Raw genomic sequence first — 27,977 nt, forward strand, 5'->3', positions numbered from 1 at the left:
AATTCTATATTCATGTAATTGTGTGAAGTGGCGATTGTAAGCCAACTATGTATCTTTTTCCCTTATGTATTACATGGGTTGTGTGAAGATTACCTCACTTGCGACATTGCTTTCAATGCGGTTATGCCTCTAAGTCGTGCTTCAACACGTGGGAGATATAGCCGCATCGAGGGCATTACAAGTTGGTATCAAAGCCTTCCCCGACCTTAGGAGCCCCATTGCTTGATCATTTTTAGCAGCCGAGTTGTGTCTAGAAAAATGTTTTGAGTCATTTAGGAATTATATATCGGAGATTTTAGGAATTCTTTTTACTCCCCAGTCTCCTCATCGCTCTGGTAAGGCATCCTTGTTGGGTTTCGTAGTAATTTCAAAAAATTTCCTACGCACACGCAAGATCATGGTGATGCTGTAAGTGCATCTAGTGCCACCCCTAGTTGGTTTTGGAGTATTGACGGCAAACCTAGTTGAGGGACTAATGTGTTTGTGAGAATTGCAGGAAAACATAGGTAGAAGTCCCTCACTGATTCGGTTTTACTACCAGAGATGACCCCTAAAAATGTACGAAGACATTGAAGACAATGGTGGTTTATGAAGATATTCATATTGAAGACAATGACATGAGAAGACTCCCTATGAAGCTTATGGAACTCGAAGACTTAGATCCTTCGTAGTTTTATTTCATTCATGTTGTGTCATAGGAACCACCGTACTGTTAAGTGGGGTCCAAGAGAACCAGTCAGAATGACTGAAGTGATGCCTAATTCAAATCCTATGTCTTCGAGCGAAGACTATGAGAGCAAATCTTGTCCAGAGTCAGACAAGTCAGCTTTACTTGTAGCCCAAGTAAAGTTGCCGTGTGAGTTCAAAATTCGACCGTTGGTACACGAGTCAGTTCCTTAGTGACCCAGGGTCATTTCGGACAAATCAGGTCGGGTTGCCAAGTGGCTATAAATAGCCCACCCCCACAACCATAAACGGTTGGCTGCTCAGATTTCAGTGCACGGCTTTTGTCGTTTGAGAGCAACCCACCTCGAAGCCATTGAGAGAAAATTCCTAGCGAGGAGAAAAGCCCTAACCACCCAGAGCCAGAGTAAATTGGGCATCACTTAAGTCTTCGTGTCTGAGTGATCTGAAGACTTATTACACTTGAGGACTGTGCATCTTCCAGACGGTTAGGCGTCGTGTTCAGAGCATCCAAGAGAAATTGTGGATTGCCAGTGAACGAAGTCTGTGAAGGTTTGGAAGTCGCCTGAAGACTTACCACGAGTGATTGGACGAGGTCTGTGTGACCTTAGTTCAAGGAGAATACGGTGAGGACTGGGTGTCTTGGACTAAGTGTCCTTGACTGGGTGTCCGGGACTGTGTGTCCTTTGGTTTAAATACCTAGCCGCTCCAACCAGACGTACAGTTGTCACAGCAACTGGAACTGGTCCAACAAATCATTGTCTTCAACGTTTCACTGGTTTCATCTTCACCTCCTTTGACTTACTGTTATTCATTGTGAAGCCATTGCATGCTTGCTTTATCTTTTATCTTCACAACATGAATGTATGATCTATTTGGCTTCATAACTTCTTCCTACCTGATCCTTATTACACTGAAGCTGTTTATCATTGTGCTTTCACTCAATTGAATACATGACCATGGCTGCCCTAGTGTAATCTAACTTCCGCTGCTTAGTAATAGGCATAATCTTCACTGTTTGTCTTCATAACTCTCACGTTTTGAAGTCTTTCATAAAAATCGCCTATTCACCCCCCCTCTAGTCGATATAACGCACTTTCAATTGGTATCAGAGCAAGGTGCTCCCTTGTTCTGTGTGATTCGGTTTAACCACCTGGAGTTTCAGCTATGTCGACTGCAGGGATAATCAAAGTCTCCGCTGCTTGCCCCGTCTTCGATGGAACTGAATATCCCTACTGGAAGAATAAGATGCGCATGCATCTTGAAGCCATTGATGTCGACCTATGGTATGTCGTCGAGAACGGCGTTCCCAAGGCTGGAGAAGGTGTCACTGCTGCTGATGTCAAGAAATTCATTCAACTGGACTCTACTGCTAAGAATATCATCTGTGGTCATCTGACCAAAGGACAGTATGGCCGTGTGAGTGCCTTGAAGATATCCAAACTGGTCTGGGACTGGCTCTCCAAAGTTAATGAAGGCATCTCAACCCAGAGAGATCAAAGAATCAGTGTCCTTCGCAATCTCTTCAACCGCTTCAAGCGAAATGACAATGAGAATGTCCAGCACACATTTGACAGACTTACTGACATCACAAACGAGCTTCAAGCCCTCCCCAACAACAGCTTCAGAAGACACTGAAGCTACTGCTCCTGAACCTTCTGTGCCTGAGTCTGCTGCGGGTCCCCAATTCAACTATCATATTGCGCACAGGCCCCAGGTCCAGAAGCCGATCCCACGACTGCCAAGGTTCCCAGGTTCTGCATCACCTCCTGGCTCCTTCAACATCAACGGCTTCAGGACAGACAACACGTTTTTCGACAGCTCCAAGAACCCTTATTCAAGGGAACGGATTGTATCAGATAGGTTCTGGAGCTATCAACAACGAAGCTATTATTCATGCATCCTATACAACCAAGGCCGCATCTTTCCTCACAAGCGCCTTGAGGTTGAAGCTGTTGCTGGTCTGCCTGGTCTGGAAGAAGCATTGGATTGCTTCAAGCAAGTGGGTCTGCTGCCATTTATCACCGATGAAGAGCACTGGAACGAAGAGCTTCTGCTCCAGTTCTATGCCACCCTGCATATCAAAGGCTATAACAGAGATCCGAAGACATGGGTCCTGGAGTGGATGACCGGCAATGTCCATCATGAAGCCAATGCTTTCGACATAATTGAGCTTACCGGCCTTCCCACTCCTGGCGAATTCTTTGAAGAAGGCTGCCAACTCCATGCTGAAGCAATTGAGAGCATATTCTAGCGTCCTGAGCCAGATATGAGTCAGATGCTCTCAATGATGAAGCCATTGCCTCCAAATGCACCCTATCCAACTAGGTTCTTCGTTGAAGACTTAGAGTACCTGCCCAGAACAATATATCACATCATAAGGCGGACTCTCTGGCCCGTTAAGGGACACTCTCGATATGCAATGATTGACGGTGCAATGAAGACTCTCATCTTCTGCATTCTTCATGGCAAATGCTTCAACTCACAGGATCTCTTCATCCGTCAACTTGCAGCGTCTGCCTCAGAATTGTTTGGATTGAAGTTCTATGCTCCTTGGGTTATGAGACTGATCAAGCTTCACTCTGCAATCTCCTATCAACCCTCAGCCCGCAACCATAGGATATTTTTGCCAGATGTGGACACATCTGATGAAGCAATATATCCAGAGACTGCCAAGCAACCATTAAGTCTTCAGAATGCAGAACACCAGAGCTTCACTCAAAATATTGAAGGTGTTGAAGCTCTCTCTCGAGTGTATCCAATGGCTGGCACCACACGTGCCCCTGCATCAACTGAAGCCACTAACAGCACAGCTGCAAAGAGACCCAAGAAGCGCGCTCGTGCACTCAATGACCGAGAGCTTCTTGTGGCTCTTCACCAAAAGCAAGATAGGCATCACGACTGGCTCAAGAGGCAGATGAGAAGCATCATGCAAGACGTCAATCGCATCAGAAATCTGGCAACCAAGAATGCATTTGTCGCATACAAGACCTATCGCCGCACTTGGAAAGGCCTCACCATGATGTGCACTGAAGCTGACCTGCATGAGGATGGCTTCAAAGAGAGATTCAAATTTGACTCCACGCCTCCAAGAAAAGCTGTGATGCGAAGCACACCATCACTTGAAGAGTCAGAGTTCTCTTCTTCTGCTGCCACCGTGTCTGCCCGGATTATTGAAGAAGAAGACGACGCGACATCATCTCCACCTGCTTCAACACGCGTCGAATCTGCACCAAGCTCGTCTGCACCGCCACCAAACAACTCCACCGACCCTGCTGCGCCTGGGAACGCGTAGAAACCTCTATGTCTTCAAACCTTTTTGGTCATCACTGACAAAAGGGGGAGAAGCATATGATGTTTATAGTCTTCAAGCGGGTCACTGTGGGCGGGTGCCTTCATATTTTGCTACATTTTGCTTCGTGCTTACAACTCCCGTTTTTGCTACATTTGCTTCATTGAGTTGTAACACTTAGCCTTGATGGTCGTCTGCTACATGTTTGTCACTCCGTTTTGCGAAGATAAATTCCGCATGTGCGACGATAAATTCCACACTCATCTCATTCTGCAGACGTCCATTTTCAATTATGCATGTCATTATCTTCATATACTTTCACATGCATGATGGATTGTCATCATAAGTTGAAGTGGATCTCCACAAGTACAACCTGCCATGTGCATTTGCATTCAAGAAGCAAATTACTTATATGCACATCTTCAGGGGGAGCCCTTGCAACTTATGAAGACAATTCCTTTACAATTTCACAAATTATGTTCCCCGTTGAAAACTTCAACTAGTTTGTCATCAATCACCAAAAAGGGGGAGATTGTAAGTGCATCTAGTGCCACCCCTAGTTGGTTTTGGAGTATTGACGGCAAACCTAGTTGAGGGACTAATGTGTTTGTGAGAATTGCAGGAAAACACAGGTAGAAGTCCCTCACTGATTCGGTTTTACTACCAGAGATGACCCCTAAAAATGTACGAAGACATTGGTGGTTTATGAAGATATTCATATTGAAGACAATGACATGAGAAGACTCCCTATGAAGCTTATGGAACTCGAAGACTTAGATCCTTCGTAGTTTTATTTCATTCATGTTGTGTCATAGGAACCACCGTACTGTTAAGTGGGGTCCAAGAGAACCAGTCAGAATGACTGAAGTGATGCCTAATTCAAATCCTATGTCTTCGAGCGAAGACTATGAGAGCAAATCTTGTCCAGAGTCAGACAAGTCAGCTTTACTTGTAGCCCAAGTAAAGTTGTCGTGTGAGTTCAAAATTCGACCGTTGGTACACGAGTCAGTTCCTTAGTGACCCAGGGTCATTTCGGACAAATCAGGTCGGGTTGCCAAGTGGCTATAAATAGCCCACCCCCACAACCATAAACGGTTGGCTGCTCAGATTTCAGTGCACGGCTTTTGTCGTTTGAGAGCAACCCACCTCGAAGCCATTGAGAGAAAATTCCTAGCAAGGAGAAAAGCCCTAACCACCCAGAGCCAGAGTAAATTGGGCATCACTTAAGTCTTCGTGTCTGAGTGATCTGAAGACTTATTACACTTGAGGACTCTGCATCCTCCAGACGGTTAGGCGTCGTGTTCAGAGCATCCAAGAGAAATTGTGGATTGCCAGTGAACGAAGTCTGTGAAGGTTTGGAAGTCGCCTGAAGACTTACCACGAGTGATTGGACGAGGTCTGTGTGACCTTAGTTCAAGGAGAATACGGTGAGGACTGGGTGTCTTGGACTAAGTGTCCTTGACTGGGTGTCCGGGACTGTGTGTCCTTTGGTTTAAATACCTAGCCGCTCCAACCAGACGTACAGTTGTCACAGCAACTGGAACTGGTCCAACAAATCATTGTCTTCAACGTGTCACTGGTTTCATCTTCACCTCCTTTGACTTACTGTTATTCATTGTGAAGCCATTGCATGCTTGCTTTATCTTTTATCTTCACAACATGAATGTATGATCTATTTGGCTTCATAACTTCTTCCTACCTGATCCTTATTACACTGAAGCTGTTTATCATTGTGCTTTCACTCAATTGAATACATGACCATGGCTGCCCTAGTGTAATCTAACTTCCGCTGCTTAGTAATAGGCATAATCTTCACTGTTTGTCTTCATAACTCTCACGTTTTGAAGTCTTTCATAAAAATCGCCTATTCACCCCCCCTCTAGTCGATATAACGCACTTTCAGATGCATGGCAACGAGAGGGGAGAGTGTTGTCTACGTACCCACGCAGACCGACTGCGGAAGCGTTGACGCAATGTAGAGGAAGTAGTCGTACGTCTTCCCGATCCGACCGATCAAGCACCGAAACTACGGCACCTCCGAGTTCGAGCACACGTTCAGCTCGATGATGATCCCCGGACTCCGATCCAGCAAAGTGTCGGGGAAGAGTTCCGTCAGCACGACGGCGTGGTGACGATCTTGATGCACTACAGCAGCAGGGCTTCGCCTAAACTCCGCTACAGTATTATCAAGGAATATGGTGGCTGGGGGCACCGCACACGGCTAAGGAATAGATCACGTGGATCAAATTGTGTGTTTCTGGGGTGCCTCTACCTCAGTATATAAAGGATCCAAGGGGGGAGGGGGCCGCCGGCCAGGAGGAGGGCGCAGGAGGAGTCCTACTCCTTCCGGGAGTAGGACTCCCCCCCCCAATCCTAGTTGGACTAGGATTCCCCGAGGGGGAAAGAGGGAGAGGGGGGGCGGCCACCTCTCCTAGTCCTAATAGGACTAGGGGAGGGGGGAGGCGCGCGGCCACCTTGGGCTGCCCCTTTGTTCTTTCCACTAAAGCCCATTAAGGCCCATATGGCTCCCGGGGGTTCCGGTAACCTCCCGGTACTCCGGTAAAATCCCGATTTCACCCGGAACACTTCCGATGTCCAAATATAGGCTTCCAATATATCAATCTTTATGTCTCGACCATTTCGAGACTCCTCTTCATGTCCGTGATCACATCCGGGACTCCGAACAACCTTCGGTACATCAAAATGCATAAACTCATAATATAACTGTCATCGTAACCTTAAGCGTGCGGACCCTACGGGTTCGAGAACAATGTAGACATGACCGAGACACGTCTCCGGTCAATAACCAATAGCGGGACCTGGATGCCCATATTGGCTCCTACATATTCTACGAAGATCTTTATCGGTCAGACCGCATAACAACATATGTTGATCCCTTTGTCATCGGTATGTTACTTGCCCGAGATTCGATCGTCGGTATCCAATACCTAGTTCAATATCGTTACCGGCAAGTCTCTTTACTCGTTCTGTAATACATCATCCCGCAACTAACTCATTAGTTGCAATGCTTGCAAGGCTTATGTGATGTGCATTACCGAGAGGGCCCAGAGATACCTCTCCGACAATCGGAGTGACAAATCCTAATCTCGAAATACGCCAACCCAACATCTACCTTTGGAGACACCTGTAATGCTCCTTTATAATCATCCAGTTACGTTGTGACGTTTGGTAGCACCCAAAGTGTTCCTCCGGCAAACGGGAGTTGCATAATCTCATAGTCATAGAAACATGTATAAGTCATGAAGAAAGCAATAGCAACATACTAAACGATCGGGTGCTAAGCTAATGGAATGGGTCATGTCAATCAGATCATTCAACTAATGATGTGACCTCATTAATCAAATAACAACACTTCGTTCATGGTTAGGAAACATAACCATCTTTGATTAACGAGCTAGTCAAGTAGAGGCATACTAGTGACACTCTGGTTGTCTATGTATTCACACATGTATTATGTTTCCGGTTAATACAATTCTAGCATGAATAATAAACATTCATCATGAAATAAGGAAATAAATAATAACTTTATTATTGCCTCTAGGGTATATTTCCTTCAATCCTGACGTAGAGTTTTGACTCTTCTCTTCTCAAATTTCACTAAAAAAAATTTAGGATCACGCGGGTATATTGGAATCGTTCTGATGGTTTTATGACGAGAACATTGTCTTGGTGCCTCCTGTCAGGGGTTTTGTGGAAGTGTCCCGGGGAGTTGAGCTCTGAGGTGTTGTCGTCATAATTTTATCGTTGCAGTTCTGGAATACCTGAGTTTAGTACGCCAACATCGAAAATCTCTTTTATGCAGTTCGTTGGTGAGATAACCTCGACGCCACCCAGTACTGGGGCGGGAGTTCGGGAGTATTGCCATAACTCGTATAACGGATGCTTTTCGAAGGTTGAGGTAGATGATTTCCGAAGGTTTCTTGATTATGTGTTGAAGGATGGATACAACTGGATGTAGGATTTGCTAGTTTTGGGTGAGATATTATGCTTCCCCTGTATCCCCAACACCTGATTGCATAACCGGAAAATTTCGGGAGTTTATAAGTGGGAATTCAAGTAGTTCTTAGGATATCTTTCCGACAGATGTATGATATGAAATTGGGGTTCGACGTCTAGTGGTCCGCCTATTCACGGTCGGTTTTACAGTGGTCTCGTTGTGTCTTAAAGAGTCCTTGGCTATGCCGACTCGGGGACGCTTCGTATGCCATGTGCACTGCCTTGTACATGATGGTGTTGTACGATCGAGCCCGTGTAGGCCCCACCACGAAAACTTCGGGCGAAATCTCTATCATATGTTTGTTTCGGCTTATTCGGCAAGCCAATCCTTTGTTTTGTTTTGAGTTGTGGTATTCGAATTGCTTCAATGTCAAGTGTTGATTCCATACCTTCCCCAAATGGTGTTCTCATACTCCGATGTGGATACCAATCCTTCTTGATCATCAAGATTGTCTTGTCAATCCTTTTCACCGGCGTGTTTTCTTTTCAAGTGGATCCGAGCATTTCAACTTTCGCAAGATCAATTATCACTTCTTCTCAACGGTGTTTGTTTCATCCGTCTCCAAGTTGCCTTTGTTTTTTCCCGCCCACCCACCCTTTTTTCTTCGAGGACTCAGAATTCTTAATCAAGTATCCATCTTATCGGTTATGAAGTCTCTCCATTCTTTTCCATAAATATTCTTATCCGGTGTTTCTCATGAAGATTCTAATGGAGCTTCAAGTGTTGTATTCTTCGATCTTTTCTTCTCCAGTGGATTCTATTCAAGCTTTTGGTGTTGATCATATCCCTTTTTCCTCGTTTCAAATGCCTTCTCATGCCGGTGCACCTTATATTCAGTCATTCCATGCTCGTTATTCTATTGTTCCGGAGTGCTCAAGATATCTCGAAGATTCATTTTTCCACTCTGCTTTCATAATCCTTTCAAGCTCTTTCGAGGTTGTTATCTCATTCAAGCTATTTTATTCAAACGGTGCTATCTCCTTTGTCAAGTAATCATATCAACGGTGTTTTCTTTCGAGTGGGCCCTAACCCACATGTCTTTTCCCAGGATCTTACCTGACTCTTCTTATTTTCCCGGAGCTATTCCCAAATTATTTTCAAAGTTTGACGTAAGAATGATTTATCATCAGTCATATGTATTTCTCCAAGATCTTTCAAATTCTTTTCATCGTCGGCTCAATCTCTTCGCTTTTGATTCTTACGGAGTGTCTCAACAATTCATGGTGGTGTTTCTCATCATCATTCTCAGATTTTGAAGACCGAAGAAGAGTTTTTCCTCCATATCTTGCTTCATTCTCTTCAAGATTCGTGGCTCTAGTTTGTTGCCATCCTCTCATAATTATTTTCGATTGTGAGATTTCTTTCCACCCATCCGGAGTAATTCAGGAGTCTTTTCAGTTTGATTATCCGGAGCCCACCATCTAAGATTTATTCATTCCAGCTTTCAGCTCTCATACTCTAAATCTTACCGGTGCTTCGTTCAAGTGATCTCTAATCGGCTCGTGATCTCTTCGTTCTCATGTGTCTAAATCCTCTCAAGCATCTTCGTTCATTTTATAATTCTTCCCAGCGATTTGTGCCTTTTTCCAATTCCATTTTCAAATTCCTACCAGTGGTTCGTTGAAGACCTTCCCAAGTTTATGTTATATCTCTCTTAATCGTTTCTACGAGAATAAGTTGTATGTAATCTGTTGCTTGTCATCAATTTAATTGGTGAAGGATAAGCATAATGTAATTCTTATTCTTGTTGCATCGACTGAACTCAATTCCCTATTCCGAAGGCTCATCAAATTCTTGATTTCTTTTGTTCATCTTTCTTTTCCCGGTGTTCCAAGTTCTCTCAATTATTTCACCACGGAGATTCATCTAAATCATTACAAGGTTTTACCTTGTGTTTTCAACTTCTCTTTCTTTTCGTTACCTTTTGTTTACCGGAGTTCTCATGAAGGTTCTACATGATGGTTCATCAAGGATTTATATTCCTTCTCGAAGTGTTCATCGAGATTATTTTCAGAGGAGATCAAGTTTTCTTCATTTTGCATTCCAAAGTGCAATTCTTTCTACCGTATCATTTCAGGTGGTTTTATGTCATTCTTGATAATTTGAGTTCATATTTCATGATTCACATGTTGTTAAAAATGAGGTACTTTAAATCCATCAAGCTCGTCATTGAAATTATCTTGGGTTATATTTCACCTAAAGCCTTCTCTAAGGTTTGTTGCTATTATGGTGCTTATAAATGTTCCAAGTTCTTCATTTATCCTTTCCGGTGCGATATACTTTCTCGCCGATTTGTTCATAGCAATCAAATTCGTTTTCCGGGAGTGGCAGGTTGTCACCTCATAATTCGAGATGTATTCCATAAGACCATATCAAGCTTATTCTTTTCGTTGTGGGTTTTCCAACAACTCCGTTCGACCCTTCTCCTATAGATGCCTTTTCAAGCTCTTTTGTGGCAGAAGTTGGCATTTTCTTCTCCATTCTTCTATTTCAATTATCTATCTTCTATTCTTTTGTTTTGGAGGTATTGTGATGTTGCTCTCCTCAACCCATCTTCTCGGATTATCAGGACCATGTTTTGGTCGTGCTTATCCTTTTTAACCGGAGTTTTGTGTCCCTTTTCTCAAGCTCTTTCATGTTATCTATTTTTTCATCTCTTTTGAACCGGAGTGCTGTCCGAGATCTCTTACCCCCTTGCCCCATTCATTCAATAGTTACGGAGGTAGTGTGTTGTTGATTTCATCAAGTATCCTCTCATCTTACCAAGTTCTTATTCAATTCCTTTTCTTTTCAATCGGAGTGCTGCCCGAAGTTGTTCTCCTTTATTCCTCTTTTCTAACGAAGTGTTTTCAACTTCGTTCATCTCCGTTGCATTCTTTTCTCGATATGGCTTAACCTTTTCAAGGTTCTTTGATTTCACTCGTTTGTCAAAGAAGAAACTTAGTTTTAGCTCTTCTCTTTCTCTTCCGTTTTCCCTCCGGTGCCATTCTAGATCTCGGGATGAGATCCTCTCGTAGTGGTGGAGTGTTGTAATGCCCCGAGACCGATGTGCCAGGTGTCGTCCAGTTATTCGCTGTTGTTGCCTTGTCATTGCTTGCGTTCATGCATTGCATATCATGTCATCATGTGCATTTCATTTGCATACGTGTTCGTCTCAGAGAGTACATCATTTCATTCCATTGCATCATTTTCATTTGAGTTCGTCTTGATGCCCGAAATGTTGTTAGAAGAGTGCAACTTGAGTTAATTGTCAGATCTGCTGCTCCATTTAGATATTTGTCATTTTTGCCATGATTATTGTGTGCATGATATGCCCATGAGCTCTACATATGTTTTGTTAAGGGTTTTGCCATCTTTCCAGAGGTGCAACCCATGTATTTTTGTGATGTGTGTGGTGACTAGCACGAGCTTGCAAAGTGAGGCTCTTGGTAATGCTGATTTCAGGGACTTAGCATTTCCACTAAGTCCTTGATCTGTTTTTCTCATGATGCCATATGTTCATGTTGTTTCCTAGTGATCCGTGCCTCTTTTGAGGATGATCAGTAAGGATGTTTTGTTAATCTTGTAGTGCTCTATCCATCCATGTCCTTGTTTGCAATTATGGAGCACCCTAGCTTGAGTCAATCGAGCTCTACTTTTGCTACTTCGTGAATCTGGGCAGATTGTCTACTTGTTAGCGATTTTGCCGAGGATGTTGTAGTTGATCCGTGCATGCTATGCTATTGTTCTTGCCATGTCTAGCTTGAATTTTGTGTATTATTGATGGGTGTATGCTTAGCTTGTCATGACTTGCTCTGTAGTGAGTGCATCGAGCTCGTAAACATGCCTACTTGATATCTGTTTTCAGCATGCTCCAGTTTTCACTAAGTCTGAGAACTGATTATGTTTTTGCCATGTTCACATGCTTGCAATTGTATTTTCTGATCCCTTTTGGCTCAAGGTCACTAAGGGACTTTTGTTAAGCTCTTTGAGTAGCTCTATGCCATGCTTTACTTTGCCATGTTCAGGTCCTGTAGCATATAGTTTTGTTGCTCCGAAGAGTGCTATCTGATCTGAAATTCCAGACAAGTGTTAATTTCACTAAGTCTGAGATCTGTTTACCAAATGCATTTTTGCCATGCTTGTTTGAACCTGTTATTGGATGAATTGGCCGTAGCTCAGTGTTTATCTTTTGTTAAGCATCATGAATGCATCCCTGCCATGTATTTTGTTGTCATGTTTGGGTGCTGTAGCTTGTTCATCTCATTGCATTTAGATGGCTACTTGCTGTATATCGCAGACCGGTGCCATATTTGAATTGCTTGCCATTTCCAAACCGTGACTCCGATTCCGGCGTTCTTTATATCATTTTCAAGCGATTTCATCCCATCTTTCCAGTGGCACACTTGGTTTTCCGAGTTGAGGCCAGGCCCATTCTTTCCTTGTCATATCATGCATATGCATCGCATACCGCATCCCGCATATCATACCATGTTCATGTGTTGGTTGTTTACTATATTGTGTGCTTCTTTTCCGGTGTTTGCTTCTTCGGGTTGGTTCCGATAACGTCGCGTTTGTGAGGACCCGTTCGTCTATGTCCGTTTGTCTTCTTCATGGACTCGTTCTTCTTCCTTGCGGGATCTCAGGCAAGATGACCATACCCTCGAAATCACTTCTATCTTTGCTTGCTAGTTGCTCGCTCTTTTGCTATGCCTATGCTGCGATACCTACCACTTGCTTATCATGCCTCCCATATTGTTAAACCAAACCTCTAACCCACCATGTCCTAGCAAACCGTTGATTGGCTATGTTACCGCTTTGCTCAGCCCCTCTTATAGCGTTGCTAGTTGCAGGTGAAGATTGGAGACCGTTCCTTGTTGGAACATTTATTTACTTGTTGGGATATCATTATATTATCTTGTTATCTTAATGCATCTATATACTTGGTAAAGGGTGGAAGGCTCGGCCTTATGCCTGGTGTTTTGTTCCACTCTTGCCGCCCTAGTTTCCGTCATATCGGTGTTATGTTCCCGGATTTTGTGTTCCTTACGCGGTTGGGTGATAATGGGAACCCCTTGATAGTTCGCCTTGATTAAAGCTTTTCCAGCAATGCCCAACATTGGTTTTACCATTCGCCGCCTAGCCTTTTTCTTTTCCCTTGGGGGTCGCGCGCCCAAGGGTCATCATTATTTTAACCCCCCCCTCCCGGGTCAATGCTCCTCTGAGTGTTGGTCCGACCGAGTAGACTGCGGGGCCACCTCGGGGCAACTTGAGGGTTGGTTTTACTCGTAGGATGTCTCATCTGAGTGTGCCCTGAGAACGAGATATGTGCAGCTCCTATCGGGATTTGTCGGCACATTCGGGCGGTGTTGATGGACTTGTTTTAACCTGTCGAAGTGTCTTGAAGAACCGAGATACCGAGTCTGATCGGAACGTCTCGGGAGGAGGTCTATTCCTTCGTTGACCGTGAGACCTTGTCATGGGCTAAGTTGGGACTCCCCTGCAAGGATTTAAACTTTCGAAAGCCGTGCCCGCGGTTATGGGCAGATGGGAATTTGTTAATGTCCGGTTGTAGAAAACCTGAAGTTGACCTTAATTAAAATGCATCAACCGCGTGTGTAACCGCGATGGTCTCTTCTCGGCGGAGTCCGGGAAGTGAACACGGTGTTGGAGTTATGCTTGGCGTAGGTTGTTTTAGGATCACTTCTTGATCATATTTTATCGATCGTGCTTTGCCTTCTCTTCTCGCTCTCATTTGCGTATGTTAGCCACCATATATGCTAGTCGCTTGCTGCAGCTCCACCTCATACCTTTACCTTACCCATAAGCTTAAATAGTCTTGATCGCGAGGGTGCGAGATTGCTGAGTCCCCGTGACTCACAGATACTTCCAAAACCAGCTTGCAGGTGCCGTTGAACCGAGCAGGTGATGCAACCAAACTCAGGAGGTGCTCGATGAAGATCTTGTCCTTTGTGTTGTCCCGTTTCCAGTTGATCAGTAGTGGAGCCCAGTTGGGGTCGATCAGGGACCGTGTCGCAGTTGGGGTTCTTCTTTTATTTTGGTTCCGTAGTCGGACCTTGATTGTATTTGGATGATGTAATTCTATATTCATGTAATTGTGTGAAGTGGCAATTGTAAGCCAACTATGTATCTTTTCCCCTTATGTATTACATGGGTTGTGTGAAGATTACCTCACTTGCGACGTTGCTTTCAATGCGGTTATGCCTCTAAGTCGTGCTTCGACATGTGGGAGATATAGCCGCATCGAGGGCGTTACAATAGGCTTCACCGCAAGTCTATATAAAACTATATGCTTTGATCAACTTATCAAAGCGTATATTCCAACTCCGAGATGCTTGCACCAGTCCATAGATGGATCGCTGGAGCTTGCATATTTTGTTAGCACCTTTAGGATTGACAAAACCTTCTGGTTGCATCATATACAACTCTTCTTTAATAAATCCATTAAGGAATGCAGTTTTGTTTATCCATTTGCCAGATTTCATAAAATGCGGCAATTGCTAACATGATTCGGACAGACTTAAGCATAGATACGAGTGAGAAACTCTCATCGTAGTCAACACCTTGAACTTATCGAAAACCTTTTTGTGAAAATTCTAGCTTTGTAGATAGTAACATTACTATCAGCTTCCGTCTTCCTCTTGAAGATCCATTTAATCTCAATGGCTCGCTGATCAATGGGCAAGTCAATCAAAGTCCATACTTTGTTCTCATACATGGATCTCATCTCAGATTTCATGGCCTCAAGCCATTTCGCGGAATCTGGGCTCATCATCGCTTCCTCATAGTTCGTAGGCTCGTCATGGTCAAGTAACATGACCTCCAGAACAGCATTACTGTACCACTCTGGTGCGGATCTCATTCTGGTTTACCTACGAGGTTCGGTAGTAACTTGATCTGAAGTTACATGATCATCATCATTAACTTCCTCACTAATTGGTGTAGTAGTCACAGGAACAGATTTCTGTAATGAACTACTTTCCAATAAGGGAGCAGGTACAGTTACCTCATCAAGTTCTACTTTCCTCCCACTCACTTCTTTCGAGAGAAACTCCTTCTCTAGAAAGGATTGATTCTCAGCAAATATCTTGCCTTAGGATCTGTGATAGAAGGTGTACCCAACAATTTCTTTTGGGTATCCCATGAAGACACACTTCTCCGATTTGGGTTTGAGCTTATCAGGTTGAAACTTTTTCACATAAGCATTGCAACCTCAAACTTTAAGAAATGACAGCTTAGGTTTCATGCCAAACCATAGTTCATATGGTGTCGTCTCAACGGATTTAGATGGTGCCCTATTTAACGTGAATGTAGCTGTCTCTAATGCATAACCTCAAAACTATAGTGGTAAATCAGTAAGAGATGTCATAGATCGCACCATATCTAATAAATCATGGTTATGACGTTCGGACACACCATTACACTGTGGTGTTCCAGGTGGCGTGAGTAGTGAAACTATTTCACATTGCTTTAACTGAAGGCCAAACTCATAACTCAAATTTTTTATTTCTGCGGTCATATCGTAGAAACTTTTATTTTTGTTACGACGATTCTCCACTTCACTCTGAAATTCTTTGAACTTTTCAAATGTTTCAGACTTGTGTTTCATCAAGTAGATATACTCATATCTGCTCAAATCATCTGTGAAGATCAGAAAATAATGATACCTATCACGAGCCTCAATATTCATCGGACCACATACATCATTATGTATGATTTCCAACAAATCTTTTGCTCGCTCCATTGTTCCGGAGAACGGAGTCTTAGTCATCTTGCCCATGAGACATGGTTCGCAAGCATCAACTGATTCATAATCAAATTATTCCAAAAGTCCATCAGCATGGATTTTCTTCATGCGCTTTACACCAATATGACCTAAACGACAGTGCCACAAATAAATTGCACTATCATTATTAACTTTGCATCTTTTGGCTTCAATATTATAAAAATGTGTATCACCACGATCGAGATCCAACAAACCATTTTCATTGGGTGTATGACCATAGAAGGTTTTATTCATGTAAACAGAAAAACAATTATTCTCTAACTTACATGAATAACCGTATTGCAATAAACATGATCCAATCATATTCAAGCTCAACGCAAACACTAAATAACATTTATTTTAGGTTTAACACTAATCCCGAAAGTATAGGGAGTATGCGATGATGATCATATCAATCTTGGAACCATTTCCAATACACATCGTCACTTCACCCTTAAATAGTCTCTTGTTCATTCTGCAACTCCCATTTCGAGTTACTATTCTTAGCAACTGAACCAGTATCAAATACCGAGGGGTTGCTACGAATACTAGTAATATACACATCAATAATCTGTATATCAAATATACCTTTGTTCACTTTGCCATCCTTCTTATCTGCCAAATACTTGGGGTAGTTCCGCTTCCAGTGACCAGTCTCTTTGCAGTAGAAGCACTCAGTTTCAGGCTTAGGTTCAGACTTGGGTTTTTCACTTGAGCAACAACTTGCTTGCCATTCTTCTTGAAGTTCCCCTTTCTTCCCTTTGTCCCTTTACTTGAAACTAGTGGTTTTGTTTACCATCAACACTTGATGCTTTTCTTGATTTCTACCTTCGTCGATTTCAGCATCACGAAGAGCTTGGGAATCGTTTTCGTTATCCCTTGCATATTATAGTTCATCACGAAGTTCTACTAACTTGGTGATGGTGACTAGAGAATTCTGTCAATCACTATTTTATTTGGAAGATTAACTCCCACTTGATTCAAGCGATTGTAGTACCCCGACAATCTGAGCACATGCTCACTGCTTGAGCTATTCTCCTCCATCTTTTAGTTATAGAACTTGTTGGAGACTTCATATCTCTCAACTCGGTTATTTGCTTGAAATATTAACTTCAACTCCTGGAACATCTCATATGGTCCATGACATTCAAAACGTCTCTGAAGTCATGATTCTAAGCCGTTTAATCATGGTGCACTAAACTATCAAGTAGTCATCATATTGAGCTAGCCAAACGTTCATAACGTCTGCATGTGCTCCTACAATAGGTATGTCACCTAGCGGTGCATCAAGAACATAATTCTTCTGTGCAGCAATGAGGATAAACCTCAGAACACGGATCCAATCCGCATCATTGCTACTAACATCTTTCAACTTAGTTTTCTCTAGGAACATATCAAAATAAACACAGGGAAGCAACAACGCGAGCTATTGATCTACAACATAATTTGCAAAATACTATCAGGACTAAGTTCATGATAAATTTAAGTTCAATTTAATCATATTACTTAAGAACTCCCACTTAGAAAGACATCCCTCTAATCTTCTAAGTGATCACGTGATCCAAATCAACTAAATCATAACCGATCATCACGTGAAATGAAGTAGCTTTCAATGGTGAACATCAATATGTTGATCATATCTACTATATGATTCACGCTCGACCTTTCGGTCTCAGTGTTCCGAGGCCATATCTGCATATGCTAGGCTCGTCAAGTTTAACCTGAGTATTTTGCGTGTGCAAAACTGGCTTGCACCCGTTGTAGATGGACGTAGAGCTTATCACACCCGATCATCACATGGTGTCTGGGCATGACGAACTTCGGCAACGGTACATACTCAGGGAGAACACTTTTATCTTCAAATTTAGTGAGAAATCATCTTATAATGCTACCGTCAATCAAAGCAAGATAAGATGCATAAAAGATAAACATCACATGCAATCAATATAAGTGATATGATATGGCCATCATCATCTTGTGCTTATGATCTCCACCTCCGAAGCACCGTCATGATCACCATCGTCACCGGCGCGACACCTTGATCACCATCGTAGCATCGTTGTCGTCTCGCCAATCTTATGCTTCCACGACTATCACTACCGCTTAGAGATAAAGTAAAGTATTACAGCGCAATTGCATTGCATACAATAAAGTGACAACCATATGGCTCCTGCCAGTTGCCGATAACTCGGTTACAAAACATGATCATCTCATACAATAAAATTTAGCATCATGTCTTGACCATATCACATCACAACATGCCCTGCAAAAACAAGTTAGACGTCCTCTACTTTGTTGTTGCAAGTTTTACGTGGCTGCTACGGGCTTTAGCAAGAACCGTTCTTGCCTACGCATCAAAACCACAACGATAATTTGTCAAGTTGGTGCTGTTTTAACCTTCGCAAGGACCGGGCGTAGCCACACTTGGTTCAACTAAAGTTGGAGAAACTGACACCTGCCAGCCACCTATGTGCAAAGCACGTCGGTAGAATCAGTCTCGCGTAAGCGTACGCGTAATGTCGGTCCGGGCCGCTTCATCCAACAATACCGCTGAACCAAAGTATGACATGCTGGTAAGCAGTATGACTTATATCGCCCACAACTCACTTGTGTTCTACTCGTGCACAACATCAACGCATAAAACCTAGGCTCGGATGCCACTGTTGGGGAACGTAGTAATTTCAAAAATTTCCTACGCAGACGCAAGATCATGGTGATGCATAGCAACGAGAGGCGGGAGTGTTGTCCACGTACCCTCATAGACCGAAATCGGAAGCGTTAGCACAACGCGGTTGATGTAGTCGTACGTCTTCACGATCCGACCGATCAAGTACCGAACGCACGGCACCTCCGAGTTCAGCACACGTTCAGCCCGATGACGTCCCTCGAACTCCGATCCAGCCGAGTGTTGAGGGAGAGTTTCGTCAGCACGGCGGCGTGGTGACGATGTTGATGTTCTACCGACGCAGGGCTTCGCCTAATCACCGCTACAGTATTATCAAGGTGGACTATGGTGGAGGGGGGCACCGCACACGGCTAAGGGACGATCAACTTGATCAACTTGTGTGTCTAGAGGTGCCCCCTACCCTGTATATAAAGGAGCAAGGGGGGAGGCTGGCCGGCCCTCTATGGGCGCGCCAGGAGGAGGAGTCCTCCTCCTAGTAGGAGTAGGACTCCCCTTTCCTACTCCTACTAGGAGGAGGAAAGGAAGGAGGAGAAGGAGAAGGAAGGAGAAGGAGGAAAAGGAGGAAAGGGGGGCCGGCCCCTAGTCCAATTCGGTTTGGGCTAGGGGGGCCACGCGCCGTGCCTCCTCTCTTCCACCACTTGGCCCATGAGGCCCATTACTTCTTCCTCGTATTCCCGTAACTCCCCGGTACCCCCGAAAATACCCGAATCACTCGGAACCTTTCCGATGTACGAATATAGTCGTCCAATATATCGATCTTTACGTTTCGACCATTTCGAGACTCCTCGTCATGTCCCCGATCTCATCCGGGACTCCGAACTCCTTCGGTACATCAAAACATATAAACTCATAATATAACTGTCATCGTAGCGTTAAGCGTGCGGACCCTACGGGTTCGAGAACTATGTAGACATGACCGAGACACGTCTCCGGTCAATAACCAATAGCGGAACCTAGATGCTCATATTGGCTCCTACATATTCTATGAAGATCTTTATCGGTCAGGCCGCATAACAACATACGCTGTTCCCTTTGTCATCGGTATGTTACTTGCCCGAGATTCGATCGTTGGTATCTCAATACCTAGTTCAATCTCGTTACTGGCAAGTCTCTTTACTCGTTCCGTAATACATCATCCTGCAACTAACTCATTAGTTGCAATGCTTGCAAGGCTTATAGTGATGTGCATTACCGAGTGGGCCCAGAGATACCTCTCCGACAATCGGAGTGATAAATCCTAATCTCGAAATACGCCTACCCAACATGTACCTTTGGAGACACCTGTAGAGCTCCTTTATAATCACCCAGTTACGTTGTGACGTTTGGTAGCACACAAAGTGTTCCTCCGGTAAACGGGAGTTGCATAATCTCATAGTCATAGGAACATGTATAAGTCATGAAGAAAGCAATAGCAACAAACTAAACGATCAAGTGCTATGCTAACAGAATGGGTCAAGTCAATCACATCATTCTCCTAATGATGTGATCCCGTTAATCAAATGACAACTCATGTCTATGGCTAGGAAACATAACCATCTTTGATCAACAAGCTAGTCAAGTAGAGGCATACTAGTGACACTTTGTTTGTCTATGTATTCACACATGTATTATGTTTCCGGTTAATACAATTCTAGCATGAATAATAAACATTTATCATGAAATAAGGAAATAAATAATAACTTTATTATTGCCTTTAGGGCATATTTCCTTCACGATCTACCAACGTAAGCAGCCACCCTTGCAACAAGAGTGGTGTTTTTGCAATAGTCTTCTTGTTGTAATCAACCGAGTCTGTATTTTTTATTTTTTGCAACAGAGATTTTGTTGCAGACATTTCTCGCAATAGAGAACTTATTGCATAAATTTTAAAGATCATCCATGCATGTATTCTTTGGAAAATTCCGCCGCCTCGCAAGCTGTCGGATCAAGCTCAGTCTAGTGGCCAAGGGCCATCTCTATTTCTGCAACATAAGTCGTGTTATAGAAACATTTGATAACATAAGTCATGTTGCAGAAACATTTGATAACATAAGTCATGTTGCAAAAATATTTGCAACAGAGATTGTGTTGCTAATTTTTTTCGCAATAGAGATGATGTTGCAGAAGTATTTGTAGGTTTTTTTTGCAACAAAGGTCAAGTTGCAGAAAATTTATGCAACAGAGCTAATGTTGTAGGAACTGCTGTCACGGCTGAAGCTCGAGGGGGTGACAACAATGGAAGTCGGTGCTCCTCCGGGGCGACCGTGTCGGCGTGCTTGCCGACGGCGAGTCTCGATGGCGACGGCCAGAGCTGGATCCCGCAACACACTAATTGTTGTGGTGGGGAAAGATTGCAACGACTACTGAGTTGCAAAACTTAATCTACGTAATACGTTGTTCCTGAGCCATCTCATTAAAACCAGATCTAACGGTTACGAAGGCGGCCAACGCACGTCGTTATCAATCGGGTGATTAGAATCTTTTCCCATTATCCTATTGGCGGCAAGCTAAAGCTTATCAGTGACTAGCTCTATTTAGTGATGCAAAGATTTTGGCTGGCAGCTTGGGCAACACTGCTATTTTTTTAAAAACACTTGTAACTTTATTTATACTCATAACAATTACAGGTACTCTAATTTGAACCTATAATTCAAGAAAATAGAAAGTAACTCTTATTGCTAGGAATTACAATGGAATCTCCCGAAAACACTTTCTTCACGGTATCAATCTCTGCTCGAAGAAATACTCCAAAGACTTTAGTAAAGATGTTGCAATTGGACTGAAGCAACGATGTTGTCACTCTTTCACCTGCACGAACATTAGCAATAATGGTTTTTGAAAGCGCCTTAAGTCACCCATCCAAAAAGATGGAAAGCCTTGATCAATGAATGTACTTGAGTCGGGGATGATCCCTTAGAAGTGCAAGCCGTTGAATCACTATATCTTCACCATGGTGTCGATGAAAAATTTCACCTCCATAAAGAACCAGGCCAACAAAAAAACTTGACACAGCAACATAAACTCATCAGATCCGAATAATCGGATCTACGAGGACAGAAAACTCTCTGACCTCGTGGCACCGCGAAAAGGAAGAGAGGAAATTTATTCTTGCAAAACTATGATAATCACTAGACGTTGACGAAGAACATAGAGGTCTTAAAGATCAGAGGTCCCCTCACCTCTCAGCGCCAAGATGGCAGCCAGAGGTAAGGGGACCTACATTTCTTAGACGGCAACGGCGACGGCGGTACGAGAAAACCATACTACTGGACTGCTAGCAGTGCGGCCCCAAGCAACATAGCAATACAAATCACATCATCAAATACAAATAATTTAGATATTCCATTACATATATACATATATAAAATCTTGTATATTTAATTTCATTTCATACACATACATTGCATTTGGTATCCTCACATAGAAACAATTGCATCAAATGTATGTGATTTTTTTAAATGTGTACAATGCAAAACAATTTTTTCCATAATGTAAAAGGATGTTTCATGCCTTTAAAAAAATGCACTTCACATTTCATGGAAATATTCCCGCGTTTCAAAAAAAATGTTCCTGGCATATAAAAATGTTATATACAAAAGTAAAATATATTTTTTTCAAATTAAAAAAATGTATCTTGACATTTAAGAAATATTTGCGTGTTTATAAAAATGTCTATGAAATTTTCAAAAATGTTTATACGTTGCAAATAGAAAAATTTAGTTTAGGTTTTTATTATATTAAAAAAATTACAACGTGTATTTGGAAATTTTTACCATTTTGTCCAATAACGTGTTCAAACCCATGCATTTTTTTAATAAAAATGTACTGCATCTATATTTGAAAATTTCTAATGTATATCATAAAAATGTTTCACATGTTCCCTAAAATGTAAAGTTTGTATTGAGAAAATTTATACATGTGTGAAAAAGAAATGAAACCGATAAAAGCTGACAAATGAACAAAAACAGACCAAAGAAATAAAAAATGCCAAAATGAAACAAGGAAACCCAAAAGTAAGAAAACAAAAAAGATGAGAAAAAACAGAAAACAAAAGTAACGAAACAGAAAATGAAAACCGATGAAAAACTAAAGGGAAAAAGAAAAAACGAGAAAGAAAAATGAAGAAACGAACCTAGCAATCGAGTCAGCCACGAGAGCTCCCCGTTAACGAGCAGGGCGCTCGCGCGGGATGCAAGCGGGCCGCGGCCAAATATTGCACCAGCTCGCCCACTTCGCTTAGTTTTTCTTTTCTTTTCTTTCTCAGCTAGTTTTTCTCCGATTTCTTTTTCTGCAGTTGCTCTACTAAGAAAAAACCAGGCGGTTTTTACAGTACTTTTAAAAAAAATTTGATACAATGTTTTTTGTATATTTGAAAAATAGTACACAAATGTTTTTAAAAAAATCACAAATTTGAAAATTGGTCTCGGAATTGAATAAATGTTCCTGAATCGGTTGATTTGTAAAAAGTTCACAAAGCTGAAATAAGTTGAGGTATTTGAATAAATGTTCACTAATTTGTGGATCTGAAAAAAGTTCATGAATTTGAAAAAAGTTGACAAATTTGGAAATATTTCATGAATTTGATTTTTTTAAAGTGCATGAATTTGGAAATAGTTCACAATTTTTAGAAAAGTTTATAAATTTTAAAATTATTAAAGAATTTTTATTTAAAGAAGTTTACGAATTTGAAAAAACTTCACAAGTTTGACAGAAATTCAGGAATTTCAAAATGTTCATGAGTTTGAAAAAAATTCAGAGATTTGAAAACGAGTTCATGAATTTGAAACAGTTCTAGAGTTCAAAAAAGTTCATGAGATTCTAAAAAAGTTCATAGATATGAAAACAATTCACAAACTTGAATAACTTGAAAGGATCAGAAAAAGATTGCGGGATTAAGAAAAATTTCATGGATTTCGAAAAAGTTCACTAATTTTGCAAAAACAAATCATGAAATGGAAAAAGGTTTGTGGATTTGTTTTTAAATAATCATGGATTTAAAAAAGTTCAATGATTAAAAAAACTATTCAGAGATTTGAACAAAGTTTAAGGATTTTTAAAAACGTTTGCGAATTTGGAAAATTATGAACAATTTTGAAAAAGTAGTTCATGAATTTGAAGAAAAATTGCAATTTTAAAATGGTTTGCACATTTGAAAAAAGGGTAATGGGAAAGGGAAAATGATAAGAAATAGAAATGTAAAAGGAAAGAAAATAAAAGAAATAGGAGATAAGGAAAAGAAAAAACAATGCAGAAAAGCTAAAAAAGAAAGAAAAAACCCAAGAAGCTTCCCAGAACTGGTAGGGAAACTTCCCAAACCAGCTACCGAAGCACCCTCAAGTACCAGTTGATTGGCCGGCCCGCATACGAGCCCTCGTACTACTAGCGTCAGTGTCTACGAAAAAGTAATATAACGGGTACTATGAGCATCGGAAGCTACGAAAAAACTTTTGGATGATGTAATAGCATGAATGAATTTGTAAATTGTAAATTTACTAACCCCCCCACCCCCCCCCCCCCCCCCCCCCACACCGGTTCTTTGTTTGATGAGGCACCAGATGCCATCAATCGTTTGCTAATACTCCCTTCGTCCTGAATTACTTATCTCGATCTAGAACTAAAAATACGTCTAGATACATCCATTCTTATCACAAGTAATTCGGGACAAAGGGAGTCCTATTAAACATCAATATGGGCGATACATAGGCGTAACCTAAATATCTTGCCTCGGGAGTCGGGAGGGCCAGTCCGCAGGTTGGTCGTGGGCCTACGAAAAAATACCGCGAAATAAGCCCGCCGGTAAAGCCCACGAGGAATCATAAAAAAGGAAAGCCCAGGAGGACGAAATCTGGCCCGCCTCATCAGAAAAAAAAGGGAGGGCGAAATCCCCACTCTCTCTCCCGATCCCCGCCGCTGCCTCTCTTCCTCGCCGCCACGCCGCCGATGCCCGACGCCGATGGGGTGGAGGGCGCCCGAAAGCTGGCGCGCGGGGCCTTCGCGAAGCTCTCCCAGTACGATCCCGCCGCGTCCTCCTCGCCGCCCTCCGCTCCCACGGCTGACCTTCCGCAGCTCCTCAGCTGCTGCTTCCAGCTGCTGCGTCGCCTGGACCACGCCGACCCCGGCCTGGCGGCCAGATGCGTCAGCCTCCTCCGCGCCTTCATCCACAGCATCCCCTCCCGTGACCCCGACGCCTCCTTGGCCCCCGCCCTCGAGGTACCCCGATCAATTAGCCCCGCACCCACCCTTAGTTGCTTCAGTCCACCAAAAATGTAGAGCATGATTGGTTTGGTACAAAAATTTTTGGCATGTCAATGTTTGGCATTGTGCCAAACATTGGCCACTAGTTGGTTGGTTTCAGAGTTATTTTTGCCAATCTCACATAAAGTTGGCATTTTTTATTGGCAAATCTAGGCATTGCCAGCATTTGGCTAGCCAAACATTGGTAGCAAACCAACCATGCTCGTAATGCCCAGGGACGAGCTGTAGGAACTTGTTTCACTGAGATGGGCCAATCACTGGTTGCTTGTGATTTTGTCCCCCGCCTGTATATATTACTCAGAGATTGCAATCCATCGTTAGAAGCAGAATTACAAGATCACTGATTTAGAAATTGATTAGGCATCCGGTTCTTGCAGGTGTGCCTTCAGAATTTTGTGGATATAAGCCAACTGAGGAATTGCACCATGCTCAATGATGCCATACAGGAAGAACCAAGGGTCTCTACCATGGCAAAATCATGCCAGTATGAGCTCCGTGTCAGGCTGGAGCTCATGTCCCACCATTTCATTTCATCGGTGCAAGATGAGGCGGAATTTGAGCAGTTCTTTAGTGCGCTCTCTTGGTCTGAGAAGGCGACGCAGCGCACTCCAGAACTTGGCTTGGCTGGAGCTATCTCCCTAGTCCGAAAGAGCTACTGGTTTTCTATGCCTGTTATTGCACAAGCTCATTTTGTATTGCTTGCATCCAGATGCGTTGGCAATGGGGATCTGAACCTGCATTTGCAAGTGTTTGAGAATGCCATGCATGCTTATTTGATATACTTGCCAGATTTGGGTGTTTTTCACAGAACTAATGCTGCGAAGAGCCTGTTCAGTCGCTTCGCCCACATGAAACTTCTTAAATCTTGTATCCAAGACGCAACTAATCAGAAGCTAAACTGTCAGGTTAATAGGCTGCTTTTGTTCTGCAAGGTGCACTGTGATGATGGCCGGCATGTCAAAGAGAGGAATGCCTTCGATATTTTTGTGAGCTTCATTGAGGAGAACCAGCATATCTTTCCGGAACAATCAAGGCAGGAAGCTGTTATTGTTGTGAAGAAAATAGTGTCAAATATCCTGGGTTGTGCTAAGCAGAAGGAGACACATGAATCGGATGCTAACGTTTCAGAGGAGATGATCTACCTTGCTGCTGTACTTAGGCTAATGGGTTCCTCTTTTCTAGAGGTTCTTCGCTCTATTAGGGAAATGAGGGCTGCAGGTGACAGGCATCATGAAAATCATATATTACTTCGCATATCTGAAACCATCGGCTTACTTGGGCAATATGAAGCTAATGGACTTAACATACATGACTTATTTGGTATGGCTGAGAAGTCTGTTGACAAGGAAACCACCTCAGTGCTGATGCTTTTTCATTTTGCTAGCCTATTTGCCTTATGTTTAAGAATGAGGTTTGGTTTTCTGTGGAAAGCTTGCATTGTCATGATCATGATGGCCATGAATCTTGTGATTGATGAAGATAGAAGTCTGAGTGCATTTCAGTTTCTTATTGCTTCAAAAGAGCTTGCGATCTATTCAATTGACCAAGAGGATAGTTTGAAGGTGTTACACTTTTAGCTGCTTAATGTTTTGATCTGATTCCTCTGAACTATCTATATGTTGTCTTATTTTACTTTATTGCTTCCACTTTGTTTGAATTGATGACCATGCATGCAGGGTTCTGCTTGTAGAAAATCTTCTACATCAATAGCTTTGCAGTACACTAACGTGCATAAACGTTGTATTCAAGATGAGGCGGGGCCTGATTGTGTCGAGGACAGCAGGTAGAAGATAATCTTCTAAGCTCTAACAGTTCTTTTACATCATGTTTTTTTAGCTTACTATAATAAATGTAAATCGTGCATGCTTCAATAGGAACCATCTAGTCTATTGCTTAAATCGTGCATGCTTCAATAGGAACCATCTAGTCTATTGCTTAAACCGTGCATGCCTTTCAATGCGTTGCATGCTTTAATACGAATTGATGAGTAGAAAATTAGGAAGGAAATCTAGTTCAAAGGAAAGGCATAGCATCTGCTGCAACCCATCCAAACATATCTTTTGTTTGTAATTGCCATCTTGAAAGTTGTGGCTTAGCATAACTTTAGTAAAAACAAGTTTGTCAAAATCACGAAGGGTAGCAAACAACTAAGCGTCTCTTAACATATTATGCTATTGGTTTCTTACTTGTGGGGCCTTAGCCTGCATCTCTTTTCAATGAACTGAAACGCAAAAGTCCTTTGCGTTTTCTTGAAAAAAAGAAAGATAATTCTTAGTACCGCGTGCTGGTTTCCTAAGCTTGCTTGCAACTGCTTACTGGGCAGCCTCTGTGGCTTCACCGGTGGGTGGCAAGACGCTGCCCCTAAAGAAAATCTAATTGTAGTTAAATTTGATTTGTACTCTGACTTGTTGCAATTTGGGCAGGGGTAAAACTGTAGACGGAACAGCCTTTTTCGAGTCCATTCTGGGAAACAAGAACTCCTCCGAGTGGGGTGATTTGGTGGATTATGTTGAATGCGAAGATGGCATGGATTATGCAAGTTGGCTGACGCAGCACAGGAAATTCAAGGAGTTTAGGGATGCCAAATGGATGAGCAGCAAGCGACCCAGCGCGGACATGTCAGAGATAAAGAGGGAATACGGTGCCAGTAAAAGTAAAAGACTGAAGAAGAAGGCCTCGCGGTGAGTCTTCTCTGGGTGATTGCATGGATTGGGGCCTGAAGAACAGACCGCGATACCACGGGAGAACAGTGACGCTCACCACGGAGCCTTGTGTATATATAGTTGTTATGGGCTCCTTTTAGGGAAAGACCTAGGGATAGTTTGTTTTGCTGAAGTGCTGATTAGTGGATCGTTTTTAACCGTTAATATCTGTGCTGTACTCTCCTGAAGCTTGGCATGTATCCGTGTCTGTCTGTTGAAATGTATCTCTGTGCCGTACAAGCTGGATATTACTGCCCCCACTCTAGATCTGAGATTTGTAAGTTGGATTAGTCTTTCTCTTCTCTTTTTTTGAGTCGTGCATTAAATTTGAATTTGAAAAGGTGCATTTTTTGCTGCAAATGTTTGGTTCATATGTTGCATATGTTGCATATGCTGCGATGATTGTTTTTACAGATTCTGCTGCAAATATGGGGAGTTTTTGCAGACACGAAAAAATTGCTGCGTGGGTGCGCTTGAATTGCTGTGTTTTTTGCAACATTTTGACATACCGTGAGAAAATTATTGCTGATGTTCAAATTAAATGTTGTGAAGGACTATTTTTTGCTGCAACAAGGGGAAGCACCAGAGGTGGCCAA

General features: G+C 42.5%; 1 protein-coding gene across 1 annotated transcript; it reads left to right on the plus strand.

The window, feature by feature from the left end:
• Window positions 1-24,261: 24,261 nt before the first annotated feature.
• Window positions 24,262-27,671, plus strand: LOC125526525 (2-isopropylmalate synthase). The gene is made up of 4 exons (XM_048691208.2): window positions 24,262-24,634; window positions 25,057-26,241; window positions 26,356-26,462; window positions 27,103-27,671. Exons 1-4 carry the CDS (start codon window positions 24,365-24,367, stop codon window positions 27,362-27,364), a joined length of 1,824 nt encoding a protein of 607 aa, XP_048547165.1. The 5' UTR covers window positions 24,262-24,364; the 3' UTR covers window positions 27,365-27,671.
• The last annotated feature ends 306 nt before the right edge of the window (window positions 27,672-27,977 follow it).

The sequence above is a fragment of the Triticum urartu genome, chromosome 1A (assembly GCF_056163025.1).
Source record: "Triticum urartu cultivar PI428250 chromosome 1A, HENAU_Tu73, whole genome shotgun sequence".
Taxonomy (NCBI): domain Eukaryota; kingdom Viridiplantae; phylum Streptophyta; class Magnoliopsida; order Poales; family Poaceae; genus Triticum; species Triticum urartu.

Bases quoted from the DNA above. Each gene is read 5' to 3' on its own strand.
- LOC125526525 (XM_048691208.2), top strand. From the start codon at position 24,365: ATGCCCGACGCCGATGGGGTGGAGGGCGCCCGAAAGCTGGCGCGCGGG. The intron at 26,242-26,355 runs GTGTTACACTTT...CCATGCATGCAG, and splicing joins ACCAAGAGGATAGTTTGAAG to GGTTCTGCTTGTAGAAAATC. The intron at 26,463-27,102 runs GTAGAAGATAAT...CAATTTGGGCAG, and splicing joins GATTGTGTCGAGGACAGCAG to GGGTAAAACTGTAGACGGAA.